Genomic DNA, 15000 nt, shown 5'->3' with positions numbered 1-15000 from the left:
TGTACGACACGTGCTGCCTGACATGCAGTGTATGATGTTCTGTACGACACGTGCTGTACAACATGTGCTGTATGACACATGGAGTATGACACGCACCACATCTCACGTGAGTTTATATCAAGGCCACAAGTGTGGGACAACATGGCCAGTGCCATGAGATACCGCTGCTCTGGTGTGATCACGTGTCCTGCACTTCTAAGGGCGTTTTCACACGTCCTGAATACCTGAGTCTGCAACCTCGTTTGGGGGAGGGGCTCATTATCGCTGGTTCGCTTTCACACACAAGAACTCCATCTGAACCACAATTCCAAACGTCACTTTCCTGGGCGGATTTTTCGTGGATACGTGGAGTTTCCCTGTTCGTGGTCCAGTTCGTGGGCCACACGTCCAGATAACAAGCCGTTGTTACTTGAGACCAGCACGAGACCGGCGGTGTTCTCGTGATGCTCTCAGTGTTCTCTCAGCGTTCATTTTGCAAAGGTGACCTTATTACAAGAGCCTTAGTCCAGCCCTACGAATGTGGTTTTATTAGACATACACTGAGGCATCATAGCGCTGAAATACAGTGCAATCCTGAAATGCACTGCAATCCTGAAATGCACTGCAATCCTGAAATACACTGCAATCCTGAAATGCACTGTAATCCTGAAATGCACTGTAATCCTTAAATACACTGCAATCCTGAAATGCACTGTAATCCTGAAATGCACTGTAATCCTTAAATACACTGCAATCCTGAAATGCACTGTAATCCTTTCACTGCCGTCGTGAAACTTGAAAAGAAGTGATGCTTTAACTCGCAGTAGTCAAGATGAGTCCCAAAACTGGCACCAAATGAACCAATCACGCAGCCGGCATGGTGGTACCAGGAACGTCCGTTCTGCACCTGCACCTGAACCCGACCGCACCAGAGTTCACTAGGAGGGAACCCCAGACCGCCGCTGTCAGAAGGACCAGTGTGATGCTTTCACACATGATTTGAGAAACAGAGGGAGGGGGAGATGGGGTTGAGCTGTTGGAGATGGTATTGTGTGTGTGTGTGTGTGTGTGTGTGTGTGTGTTCATGTGATTGGTAAATCTATCCAAGATTATTTCATGAATATGGATGAGGAGGTGACGCCAAAAGCCTACGGGGCAGAGAAGCGCATTGGGCACATGAGTTACAGTCTCAACCTTCAGCTAAGCAGCTGCTGGGTCTCACACACACACACACACACACACACACACACACACACACACACACCCACACTTGCATCCCTCCTCCCACACAACCTTCAGCATTCGTTGCAAGGCAGGTGTGTAATCATTTGAGCTCTCTCTGACGTAAACACACACAGGTTCTGCCTGTCTGTACGTTATGAAATCAGCCTTGCATCATTTCTCCTCCGTATCCTCTCTCTCTCTCTCTCCCTCCCTCATCCCTCCCTCTACACTTCCTCCCGAGTCTCAGGTTCATTTCTCCAGCGTGGCACTCTTAGCGCCTGCGCCCCCTCACACAGCCCCGCGCAGCAGGCCGAGCCCAGAGCCCGGGCGGGCCAGCGCACGAGCTTCAGCCCAGCATCCTCCGCTCGCAGGTGCTTTCTAGGAAGACGGGAGCAGAGCGAGGGATGGAGAGAGGAAGGCAGAGCGGGGAGGGGGGAAGGGGTCCAACAGACGATGTTCATGAATATTCACCCTGCTAATGAGAGGCAAATGAGGAGTCTGTCTGGATAATCAGAATTATAGCCAGCAGGAGAGAGGAATTTGGCACAGGGGGAGAGAGGTAGAATATGGGTGAGGGTGGGGGGGGGGGGGGGTAAAAGAGAAACAGAGAGAGGTAGAGAGAGTGAGGCTGAGCGATAAAACAGTAACTCGGTAACTCAGTAGTCCCATCATGAATATTCAAGCCTTCTGCACCATATTTCACTGGATAACATAATTATCTGTTGCAGTTCTGTTGCCTCATCAGTAACCTCATCTACATATTGCCCCCCCCCCCCCCCATCACCCCCCTGAAATGGCAGCACCAGTGGAAATGCAAGTGACTGCTGATCTCACCATGATTAGATATGGGTGGGGTTAGAATTGCGTGGGCGTGCTTTGTAAGAAATGGGCGGGGTTAGCAAGTATGGGGGGGGGGTTGTAAGGAAAGGAAGCAAAGGTGGGGGGGTGGAAGAGTGGGTAACAGAGGGGGGGGCGGGGCAGAAGAGTGGGTAACAGGGTAACAGAGGGGGGGTGGGGCAGAAGAGTGGGTAACGGGGGCAGTGGGGGTGGGGCAGTAGAGTGGGTAACGGGGGCGGGGCAGTGGGGGAGTATGGGGATGTGTGTGTGTGTGGGGGGGGGGGTACCCGCACAGCGTCAGACCCTCATGGGAGACACAAGTGAAGGGAGAAACTGAGAGATGGACAGATAAACTGAGGGAGAGAAATAGAGAGATGGAGAAACAGAGAAGGAGAGAGAAACAGATGGAGAGAGAGAGAGAAACGGAGAGATGGAGAAAGAGAGAGTGGGAGAACTCGCAGGCCTCCTGCTGTTTGCACAGCATTTAATGCACACACACACCTACACACACACACCTACACACACACCTGCACACACACCTACACACACACCTACACACACACCTGCACACACACCTACACACACACCTACACACACACCTGCACACACACACTCACACACACACACACACACACACACACTCATACTCACACACACTCACACACACACACACACACTCACACATACTCACACACACACACACACACACTCACGCATACTCACACACACACACACACATACTCACACACACACACTAACACATACTCACACACACACACACACACACACACATACTCACACACACACACACCTACAAACACACACACACTCATACTCACACACACTCACACACACACACCTACACACACACCTACACACACACACACACACACACTCACACATACTCACACACACACACACACACCTACACACACACACACACATACTCACACACACACACTCACGCATACTCACACACACACACTAACACATACTCACACACACACACACACACACACTCTCACACACACACACTCACACACACACCTACACACACAAACACACACACACACATACTCACACACACACCTACACACACAAACACACACACACTCACACATACTCACACACACACACACCTACACACACAAACACTCACACATACTCACACACACACACACACCTACACACACACACACACTGATGGGGGATGTAGCTTTCAGGAGGGGAATGGAGGATTGGGTGGAAAGCTGTTGCTCTGAAGGCTAAAGGACTGCTTTATGGTTGTGTGTGTGTGTATGTGTGTGTGTGTGTGTGTGAGTATGTATGAGTGTGTGTGTGTGTGTGATGGATATTGTGGCCTTGGAAAGCATTTTGCGGACTTTCCTGATTTACTGATACTTTACTGTTGCTTTGTATAGATTCCTCTCACGCAGCTCCATTGCCCCTCCCACACACACACACACACACACACACACACACACACACACACACACACACACTCTGTCTCCTGTCCATTCCCCTGGCCTTGACTGGACTGGTTCTTTAAACACCGACACAGGCCTTGACTCAAAGATGATTGTAGTGTGACGCATGGCATGCCGTGCTCATTTAACATGAGTGTGTGCACACATGCACACGTGTGTCCATGGTCAGACTAGGCCTCCGACCCGATGCCCGGACACACGATTCACATTGTGCTTACAGCTCTGCTCACACACCGATTGTGTGTGTGTGTGTGTGTGTGCAATACAAAGACTCAACATGGAAATGGCTAACTGGGAGTTTGTCATCAGAGTGCTGTTGGAACTCCTGTCTGGCCAACTTTCCCCATGGCCACCCCCCCCCACACACACCCACCCACACACACACGCACGCATACGCACACACGCACGCACAAACACCCCATGACAAATACTGTGTACATAAAAGGAGAATCATGATGGAATTATTCAGAACTGCTCTGGCAAGACTACCAACACCTCCTCAGTCACACACACACACACACACACACACACACACACACACACACACACACACACACACACACACACAGAAACACACCAGTCTGCATTTCCTTAGTGATGAGGTGCCAGCACTGTTATTCAGAGTGGGCATACACACACACTCTCACATACGCACACGCACACATGCACAAACACTCCGTGACAAATACTGTGTACATGAAAGGAGAATCATGATTGAATTATTCAGAACTGAGTACCAACACCTCACACACACACACACATACACACACAATGCGAGCGTTTGTGTGTAACCGCTATGGTGATTGATTTGGCCTGTGCCATGTGCTTTATAACAACACTAGAGAACCCTCTCTCTCTCCCCCTTTCAATCTTCTTCTCTCTCTCTTTCTCTCTCCCCCTTTCAATCTCTCTCTCTCCCCCTCTCAATCTCTCTCACTCTCTCAATCGCTCTCTCCCCCTCTCAATGGCTCTCTCTATCCCCCTTTCAATCTCTCTCTCTCTCTCTCCCTCTGTGTGTGTGTCTCTCTCTCTCTCCCTTCTATCTCTTTAACTTTCACCTACTCCCCCTTTCTTACTCTTTCTCTCTCCCCCTTTCCCTCCTCTCTTTCATTCTCTCTCCCCCCCACCTCCCTCCAAGCATCCATGCCCCCCCGTCATGCCTCTCATCTGTGTTTGTGCCCCATGTCTACCCATGCCCCACCCCCCATCTAGCCATGCCCCACCCCATCTCCCATGCCCCACCCCATCTACCCATGCCCCACCCCCCATCTACCCATGCCCCACCCCATCTACCCAAGCCCCACCCCATCTACCCATGCCCCACCCCCATCTACCCATGCCCCACCCCCATCTACCCATGCCCCACCCCCATCTACCCATGCCCCACCTCCCATCTGCCATGCCCCACTCCCCATCTACCCATGCCCCACCTCCCCATCTGCCCATGCCCCACCTCCCCATCTGCCCATGCTGCCACATCTAGATGGCATCTAGAGTCTTTAAACCTCTCAAGAACCATGTGAGCCCTGCAGCCGGGGGCCGTGCGTAGACCCGGTGTGATGCCGCAGCTGTTAGGGAGGAATCCTATCAGTGAACAAATGAATTTGTTTAGGAATGAGAGAGAACCCCGAGAAAACCCGCGCAGTCTAGACATTCTGCCAGCCCGAGCGCTGGCGTTCTACCCGGGCCGACCCTAGAGGGGGGTTGAGTGTGTCCTCCTGGGTTCATCCCCGCGCCTCGGTACTCTCTGATGGCCAGACCTTTGTGTTCGAACACACTCTTCACACAGTTGGGGGATTTCCAGAAAGGACGGGCAGATGGCAGAGGGCAAAGGGCAGAGGGCAAAGGGCAGAGGGCAGAGGTGACGGGGGAGGGCTGATGACGTGGCTGATGCTTCGTTCTCTCTGTGGCATTCCAGAGGACAGGAAGCTCTTCGTGGGCATGCTGAACAAACAGCAGACAGAGGAGGATGTGTACCGACTTTTCGAGCCCTATGGCGTCATCGAAGAGTGTACCGTATTAAGGGGTCCTGACGGAAACAGCAAAGGTGAGAATAGGTTCCGTTCCGCTGTTGCTTCATTTCTCCTGTTTGTTTATGTATTTATTCCTATATTAAATGATTCTGATCTCTTTCCTGAAGCATGATTCCATGGTCCTTGGCTGCTCCGTAACCAGGGACCGCACCGTCGCGTCTTTATCGTCGGGATGAATCCGAGCGTGAACGTCCTCGGTTCCAGGCGCCAGCTACAGAGACCGGCGGCTGCGTTAAGTGGCTCCGGTCTTTCAGCGTGAGCTATGTGATGGCGCACGTGGGCGTTTAAGCCTTCGGTTTTGCCCTGTCACACTCTGACACACGCGCGGGCCTGGATAACGCACTCCAGGGCTGCATCCCGTTAGCGGCGATCCAGCACAGAGGCGTGTGACAGAGAGCCTCTGGTAGCGGCGGAGCTCATTCCGGACGGCCTCTCCGAGCAGCCGTATTTGCAACGGGAAGCCGGCATCACCTGACAAATCCAATTCCGGCGAGCGTGGATCGGAACGTCAGTGCCAGCCTAGGTGGCGCCTGCACTTCCACAGAGAGCCACGGGTCCGTTAACTCGGACCCACCTACGTTTATTGCCAGGCGGAGGGCAGGCGTGTCGGGAAGGAGCCATCCATGTCTGAGGCATGTGATTGGTCGAGAATGCTCCGTAGGGGAGTCACCAATGCTCCATCTACTCTGCCCTCTTAACTGATCATCCTGGACTTAAATGTTGTGGGATTTTACAGTACTCGTAAATGCAGCCATTATTGAAGTTTCGTTTGATTGTTTGTTTGTTGGTTGGTTTTGTGGGTTTGTTGCTGAAGGGGAGGGGTACATTTGTGGTGTGGAGAAGAACGCGCGCTCCATCAGACAGCAGCATACCTGCAGCACATGACCTGATTTCAAAATCTGTGTTTACCACACGTCATCTTTGTGTGTGTTAGCTGCCCATTGTGGAGTTTGGCCAGTGTAACCTGGTTTTCTGGGTTTGTACGGAAGGCTTTGAAAACACCAGATCACACATCCACTCTGTTTATGCAGGGCCTGACTTTTTCATTAGTGAATGGGTTTTTTTTAAATGTCAGAGAGGTAACGGGTGCTTGTATTTATGTTTGTTTGTGTTGGTGCTTTTATGTGCATGTGCGTGTACGTGTGTGTGTGTGTGTGTGTGTGTGTGTGTGCTAGTGTGCATCTGTGTGTGTGTGTCCGTTCTCAAGTGTTTCTATCAGCCACCTGAGACTGAGCTGTCTTCTGCTGCCAACTTACTGCACTGCTCTGCGTCATTTTCTTATTCTTGTTCCTCTCTCTCTGTGTGTGTGTGTGTGTGTGTGTGTGTGTGTGTGTGTCCTGCAGGCTGTGCCTTTGTTAAGTTCTCAACACACACCGAGGCTCAGTCAGCAATCAGCGGCCTACATGGGAGTCAGACCATGCCAGTGAGTGTATTTGACTGCACACACACACACCCTCACACTCACACACACACACACACACACACACACACACACACACACACACACACACACACACACACACACACACACACACACACACACACACACACACACACACAAACTCAGAATGGTGGATGTTGTGTGGCTTCACTGACATCAATGCTAGTCAAGTACAAATGAGTCTACTGATCTGTAACTGTGCCATACTGAACATTTTTTGTCTTCAGCTCTCTCTCCTTTTCTCTCCTCCTCCTCTCCCTCCCTCCTCTCTCTCTCCTTTTCTCTCCTCCTCCTCTCCCTCCCTCCCTCCCTCTCTCCTTTTCTCTCCTCCTCCTCTCCCTCCCTCCTCTCTCTCTCCTTTTCTCTCCTCCTCCTCTCCCTCCCTCCCTCCCTCTCTCCTTTTCTCTCCTCCTCCTCTCCCTCCCTCCTCTCTCTCTCCTTTTCTCTCCTCCTCCTCTCCCTCCCTCCCTCCCTCTCTCCTTTTCTCTCCTCCTCCTCTCCCTCCCTCTCTCCTTTTCTCTCCTCCTCCTCCTCTCCCTCCCTCCCTCCTCTCTTCTTTTCTCTCTAGCTATCTCACCACCCCCCCTCATTCCCCTCTTCTCTCTCTCCTTTTCTCATCCCACCCACCTCCCTCCATTCTCCTCTAGAGGAATAATCTGCTTCATCTCTCCTCTCACCACATGGAATTATTAGGAATTATTCATCTGGGTGAGGAGGGGGAGAGAAATTGATGGAGGGGAAAAATGAAAGAGGAACAGGAGAGGGGGAGAGACGGAACAAGGGAGAGAGACGGGGAGGGGGAGAGATGGAGGGAGAGAGGTCTTTGGTGTTTGAAAGCCCATTTTAGGAGAGAGAGGGAGAATAATTAAATAATTAATAAATAACCACAACATAACCGCAGAGACAGAGAGAGAGAGAGAGTGAGAGAGAGAAGGAAGAAAGCACAAAGAACATACCAAAGAAAGAACAGACATCGATCACATTCTTCACATATGTCTGCATTTCCTGCTGAATGTGTATCAACATTGGCTGTCCATCTGCGGGGAACAGGGACGTCCTGGAACATGTTCTAGGAGTGTGCAATGCATCCACACACCCATCCGTGTGTTATCTAAGTGGCAAATGGTGCAAATAAACCACTGGTTCACTTGCAAATGAGTGCCAACTCTACACAAGCACATGCACGCACAACCCACCCACCCACCCACCCACACACATACACACACACACACACACACACACACACACACACACACACACACACACACACACACACACACACACAGTGGTCAGTGGGGTACTTAAACTATTTAAATGTCATTAAAGTGTAACCATAGTAATCCAGGACACTGGCTATTTACATTCCCAAACAGACTTAGAGAGAAAGTGTGTGTGTGTGTGTGTGTGTGTGTGTGTGTGTGTGTGTGCGCGCGCGCATGCGTGTCTGTTTGTCTGTCTCTGTTTCTCTTTTTCCACAAAATGGACAATAGTCAAAACTTACCAAAAGGATCAATAACTGCATCAATGCAATTTCTTCAGGTAATACAGAGGATACATTTAAAAAATCCCAAAAACAGACACACCGTAACAACATACAGACTTAGTGCCCATAACCTGGAAACAGTAAAAACGCATCACCAGAAACTCTGAAAGCCCAGAGAGGAACAGACATGCAGTCAGAGTAGCTCAGGAGAAACAGAGCAGCACTTTCTCTGCTCACACACCAAATACACACACCTCATACGAAAACGTCTTAAATTCATTAAAGATATACATTCCATTTTTTTGAAGAAAATACATAGATGTCTTGCATGTGTTTATCACTGCCACACTCTTAGAGAAAACTATCAAACACCAATCTTAAACCAATCCCATCTATATATAATATTTATATATATTTAGATATTTTTTTAAATGTACATATTGCTCATTCTCAACTTGATTTTATTACTTTTAATGTTAATAATTCTGTTCATCATTTTGGCAACTTTGGTTGTTAATTACAATTAATTCCTTTGAATTTGAGAGAGAGAGAGAGAGAGAGAGAGAGAGAGAGAGAGAGAGAGAGAGAACATTAATATTTGACTATATCAGGCCTTGCAGAGCAATTCTCCACTTGCTCTGTGCACACTGAGCACACGTCACGTACAGTATTTTAACATGTCTGGTGCTTTTACTAACAGACATTGAATTTCATTTCCAAGACTGTAAGTGATGTAGTGTCACCAGCCCATGTAAGATAATATAATAACTATACCACTGCTGTGTGTTCTTTGTTTAAGGGAACACATCATCCAGCAGCTGACAACGTAGCTCATTACAAAGGAAGGTTACTGGCTCCACTCTGTGTGTGTGTGGCCGAGCCCAGGCAAGCCCGGGCTACCCGCCCACCCTTCCTCCAACCCTCCACCCGCTCCTCCAACCCTCCACCCGCTCCTCCAACCCTCCACCCACTCCTCCAACCCTCCACCCCTCCCCTCAGCTCTCAGTGTTCGACGTGTTGGCGTTTTTGGGGTGGTGAAGCGTTCCCGTAGAGGACAGTGCTCACCCTGGTGGCCAGCAACAAGCTCGGCTCTTTCAGCACCGCAGACAGCGCTGCGCTGTGCAGGCCAGGGTTGCTCGTTCAGTACCACGGACAGCTCCGGGTGCGCCGTGTAGTGTGTGCTACGCTTCCCAGTCACTTCTGTTTAGTTTCGCTGACAGTGTGAGGAAGGCAAACAAGTAACTGACACAAGAGTGACGCATGCCAGGCGCCCCGTGAAACCATAGAGTTGCTGTGTTAGAACCAAGAAACGTTTCTCTCTTCACCATCTCCTCTCTTCTGTCCTCTGTGCCTGTGATCATTAGTTGCCAGTATTCTGGCCTTTAGAGCTGATTGATTTGCAGGGTGCCATAGTCACCACACCAAAGGTCATGTGTTGCACTAAATCATTAGAAGGCCCCTTAATGAGCATGTGCACGTGTGTGTGTGCGTGTGTGTGTGTGTGTGTGTGAAAATATGAGAAAGAGAGAACCCATTTCCCCTGTTGCACTAGACATTGATCACTGATATTAGGAGACATCTAAACAGTGAAGAATGAAGGAGTTACAGGGGAATGGACAGGACAGAGACAGACAAGAACAGAAGACACGTCCAACCCCTCGAACGGGGACAGCTGTCCAGCGTCCCCATTAACTGTGTCGAGTGGACTGGGACAGCTGTCCAGCGTCCCCATTAACTGTGTCGAGTGGACTGGGACAGCTGTCCAACGTCCCCATTTACTGTGTTGAGTGGACTGGGACAGCTGTCCAGCGTCCCCATTAACTGTGTCGAGTGGAAAGGCTTCCATGAACTGAGCATGCATGCTACCGCTGCTCTGCACACATTTGTGCACTGTAGGAAATCTTTTTCACATGAGAACAAATGTTGTTTTCTCTCCCTGTTTCTCTCTGTCATTCTATGCATCTATGTCTGTCTCTGCCTCTGTCTCCCTCTGTCTCTGTGTGTCTCCCTCTGTCTGTCTCTGCCTCTGTCTCCCTCTGTCTCTGTATATCTCCCTCTGTCTGTCTCTGCCTCTGTCTCTCTGTTTCTGTGTCTGTCTCTCTCTCTGTCTCCCTCTGTCTCTGTGTGTCTCCCTCTGTCTCTGTATGTCTCCCTCTGTCTGTCTCTGCCTCTGTCTCTCTGTTTCTGTGTCTGTCTCTCTCTCTGTCTCCCTCTGTCTCTGTGTGTCTCCCTCTGTCTCTGTGTGTCTCCCTCTGTCTGTCTCTCTCTCTGTCTCCCTCTGTCTCTCTGTTTCTGTGTGTGTCTCTCTCTCTGTCTCTCTTTGTCTCTCTATCTGTCTCTCTCTATCTCAGGGGGCATCCTCCAGCCTGGTGGTAAAGTTTGCAGACACTGATAAGGAGAGGACTATCCGCCGCATGCAGCAGATGGTGGGCCAGTTTGGCATCTTCAACCCTGCTGTGGCCCTGCCGTTCAGCACATACAGCACCTACAGCACCTACACACACGCCGTGAGTGCGCGCACACACACACACACACACACACACACACACACACACACACACACACATATGCACACAACCATAGACAAATAACACACAGACAGATAACACACACACAAATGCATACATACATAGATAGATAACACGTACACACACTCATCTATAGATACACACACACACACACACACATCCACAGCACCTACACACATCATGAGTGCGCACACACACACACACACACAAACACATACATATGCACACAACCATAGACAGATAACACACGGACAGATAACACACACACAAATGCATACATATATAGATAGATAACACATACACACACACACACAAATCCACAGCACCTACGCACACTGTGAGTGCACACACACACAAATACACACACACACACACACACACACATACATACATACATACATCCACAGCACCTACACACACGCTGTGAGTGCACGCACACACACACACACACATCCACAGCACCTACACACACACACGGAGACTGCACTTCTCACCTGACACACATGCACATATGTGGTTACACCCAATCATCCATGTACCTTCACATACAGTTACACACACAATTACAAGCAGACACGTACACACAAGTGCACATGCAGGGTTACACCCAACCACCCACATACTTTCACACACACACACACACACACACACAATTGCAAACATACTTGTGATGTTACCAGTCACTCTGGAGCTCCCACTCCACAGATCCCAGAGCTGCTGATCTTTCTCCCCGTGTGTGTTGACTGCTCATCCTGCCCATATCAATGCCCGGTGGTCTTGTCACACGTCTATTTCCCCCCATCAACTCACTGAATAATGCATTAATATCTCATGAATATTCAGGGAGGAACTGCGAGTTCACGTGTAATTTTAACTCGGGCGTTCCCTGCGAGGTCCTCCGGTCTGATTTGAGTCCCGAGACTTTAACCAACCGCTTTAGTTGTTTTATGAATATTTGGCTTGGATTAGAAGGCTCCGCCTCCTCGTCGTGCAGATGGCCTGCCGTTTGGTGGTAGAGACATACTCGGAAACGCTGAATGTGCATGAACACGACTGATCTTCATCACACGGTTCGTTTTTTTGAGGTTTAGTTCATGTATTCGAAAAGATTCGCGATTTCTGCGAATATTCATGAACTATGCAGGGAACGATAGTATGATTTCGTACAGATATTCTTTGTGATGTGGCAGGATGTTTCAATAGGAGCAGCACTCAGAATGGTGGATTAAATGCAACATTAAAAAGTGGGAATTTATGCTGAAAGCGTCTCTGTTATAATATCATAGATGCACTGCTCCAGAGAATCTATACTGCTTGTCAAATGGATCTGCTTGTCCTATATATAGACAATACCCTGCCATCACTGAACCTTAATTAGTGTGTGTGTGTGTGTGTGTGTGTGTGTTCACATATCTGTGCACATACTTTATTGTGCACGCACATAGCGATGTTTGATTTGTGACGTGTGTATTTGTGTGTGCGTGCGTGCGTGTATATGTGTGCATATTTGCGTGCACAGGGATTCAAATGTACACAAATTCAGTTTTGGGGTCACTGTCATTTGAAATCCATGTGGTTTCTGCACTTCAGGGGTAAAAAAAAAACCCAGGTGTTTATTTTACTCTTTTTAGGTAAACAAACATTCTTAAAAATGAGCGATAAAGATCGTCTGGAGTATTGCCTCACTTAAATGTTCTTAGTTCTCATTCATTCTCAGACAGCGGGAGGGTTTCCTGTCTGGAGTGACGTGTTCGCCCCTGCCGCAGTCCTCCATTAGTGCCACCACACACCTCTTCCTGCACCCGGGGGAGGTGAGCGGTCGGCGATCACTGCCGTAAAGAGAGCTTCAGATGGACTGAGCAAAGGAGAGTGTGGTAGCTGGTGAAGCTCCAAACACTCTGGGTGGTCCAGACGACATCAGAGCCGGACCGGCCCGGTCCGTTCCCCTGATGATGTGGGCGGTGTTGTAGGGACCAAGAGTGACACGATGATGAATGACCTCATCCTGCGTAATGGCTCCACACATTGTTGTTGGCCCACATGATGCCCCGGGGCAACGATGTCAGTTCTTCCTGGTGCTACGGTGTGGCGGGTCAGGTGAGAACTGAGCGCGTCCCGCCGTCCCACAACCCGAGGTTGACCGCGTGGCCAACCAAAGTGACCCGAGTCTCAGCCGTGATGGCTGCTCCTCCTCATCATCATCCTCTCCCTCATCTTCTCTCTCCAATACTGGCCTTCAAGACCAAACAAAAAAAATTAAGTATAGCTTAAATTCAACCTCATATGTCATCTGAGAAATCTAAAGTAAACCAGCTGTCTCAAACCACTGCACCTTCTGTGAGAAGACAAGTTTGTTTGCCTTTTCTCCCACAAGTCTAGATCAGAAAACACACTCTCTACGTACTGACAATCCAAGGACACAGAGGTGCTGTCCCCCAGGCTGTGTAGTGGAAGCGGAGCTGCATGAGATGCCACCTATTCTGGGTTTGGCCCCACCTCCTCATCTAGCACAAGAGTAAATGAGCAGCTTTGGAATTCAGCTTCAGATTCATAACAACAATGATCTAGCAGATTAATTAGGTCATGAAAAATATAAATAAACTAATTAATTCAAAAACTGAACAAAACAAAACTGGTTGTGAATGCTCCAAATTCTCCAAAATAGCAGATCCTCCCCCCAGAGTCATCATGAAGGTGAGGTTAGCCTTGGGTCAGTTTGGACTTCCTGAGCTCATCTGTCCCAGGGCTCCTCTGACCTCTTTGATTACAGCTCTATTATTTGGTTCCACAGATGTAAGAAAACCCTTTTTCTGAGGGCAGATCACGACTCGAATGGCTCGTTTTGCTGTGCATGAGGGTTGTTATTGTCTTAAGGAGCTTGAGGAGTCCCCCTCCGGTTATGCTTCACTGTCAGTCAGGACGGCAGCGTCCTTGGAATGACATGTCTCGTCCTTGTCCGCTGAGCTGGAGTCACGGCAGCCAGTGTTCCAGCATGTTCCAGCATGGCAGACGAGCTCACAGGCCGGTAAATTTAGCATCTCCGGCTCCGTTAACCCAGCATGTGGCCAGCCGTTGGGCCTCTATAGGAAAACATTGCAATGTGTTTCTAATCTTTACCCGGGGCGGGCGGGGGGGCTCAGTTGGGGGCGTCAGCGTCAGCGACGGAGGGGTCGAGGAGGAGAGCGCGGACTGCCCGGACCGTGGGGTCAAGCCTTCCGCGACAGTCTCGCACGGACCCAGAGGTGCGTCCATTGGCAGCGAAAGGCAGGCTCTGTTATCGCGTCCTGCTACCAGCGGACTTTATCACGCGAGGAGATGAAGCGCGCTGTGGTTTTATTGACATGGATGGCAGCGTGTTGCAATAAATCAGTGTCCAGTAACACGCTGAGGACAGTCGATATTTAGCACGCTACTTTTTAAAGTTAGCGTCTGTTAAATTCTAGGGTTATAGAAATATCAAGTCCTGTGTAGGTGTAACTAATCTCAAGGATCAGAAGATTTCATCGAAAAATCTTTTATTCAGTTGTAATTGGGTTAGACAGGCAGCCATTTAAGAGTCCCTGAGCTTTAACTCTCTAAGTTTTTCCAGGAATGACTACAAGGCACATGACGCAACAGTCATTTTCTACATACAGCTTGTATGTGCATTTAATGGCACACGTGTCTTTTATTTTAAAGCACTTGCTTTGCTTGTGTCGTGTTACGTCATTTTCTACGGCCATCTGAGTTTTGGTATACTGGAGATGTACGAAAACCTCATCGTTCTGGTGATACCAGTATCACTGCTCCACTATAGTGAGAGATCACTAGAATCTCTGCTCGTGACGTGTACAAAGCAAAATCCCAAGGTCTGAGCGAGCATCTAGAGTGTCACGTCACATGTGTCTGCGTGAAAACAAACCCCACAGATGTTCTCTTTGCGGATTCCTCTGTCTACGCTCCTTTCACTGTTCTGTTGGTGCACTGGGAACAGATGAATGAAACTTGA

The 15000-nt window shown here is 49.4% G+C and overlaps 1 protein-coding gene across 3 annotated transcripts in view; it reads left to right on the top strand.

Annotated features, from left to right (window-relative positions):
• The window catches only part of LOC113591058 (CUGBP Elav-like family member 5), a 97072-nt gene that overhangs the window by 69181 nt on the left and 12891 nt on the right, over positions 1–15000 (top strand). For 2 of the 3 annotated variants that reach the window (XM_035527778.1, XM_035527777.1), the window contains exons 4-6: positions 5446–5574; positions 6904–6983; positions 10836–10991. In XM_035527778.1, the coding sequence (XP_035383671.1) occupies positions 5446–5574; positions 6904–6983; positions 10836–10991 (365 nt within the window). The remainder of the gene's footprint in view (positions 1–5445; positions 5575–6903; positions 6984–10835; positions 10992–15000) is intronic. The other variant, XM_035527779.1, reaches the window with a different exon arrangement.

This window comes from Electrophorus electricus, chromosome 7, assembly GCF_013358815.1.
Source record: "Electrophorus electricus isolate fEleEle1 chromosome 7, fEleEle1.pri, whole genome shotgun sequence".
In the NCBI taxonomy this organism is placed as follows: domain Eukaryota; kingdom Metazoa; phylum Chordata; class Actinopteri; order Gymnotiformes; family Gymnotidae; genus Electrophorus; species Electrophorus electricus.
Note: the sequence above shows the minus strand (reverse complement) of the source record. Positions and strands in the feature narration are given on the sequence as shown.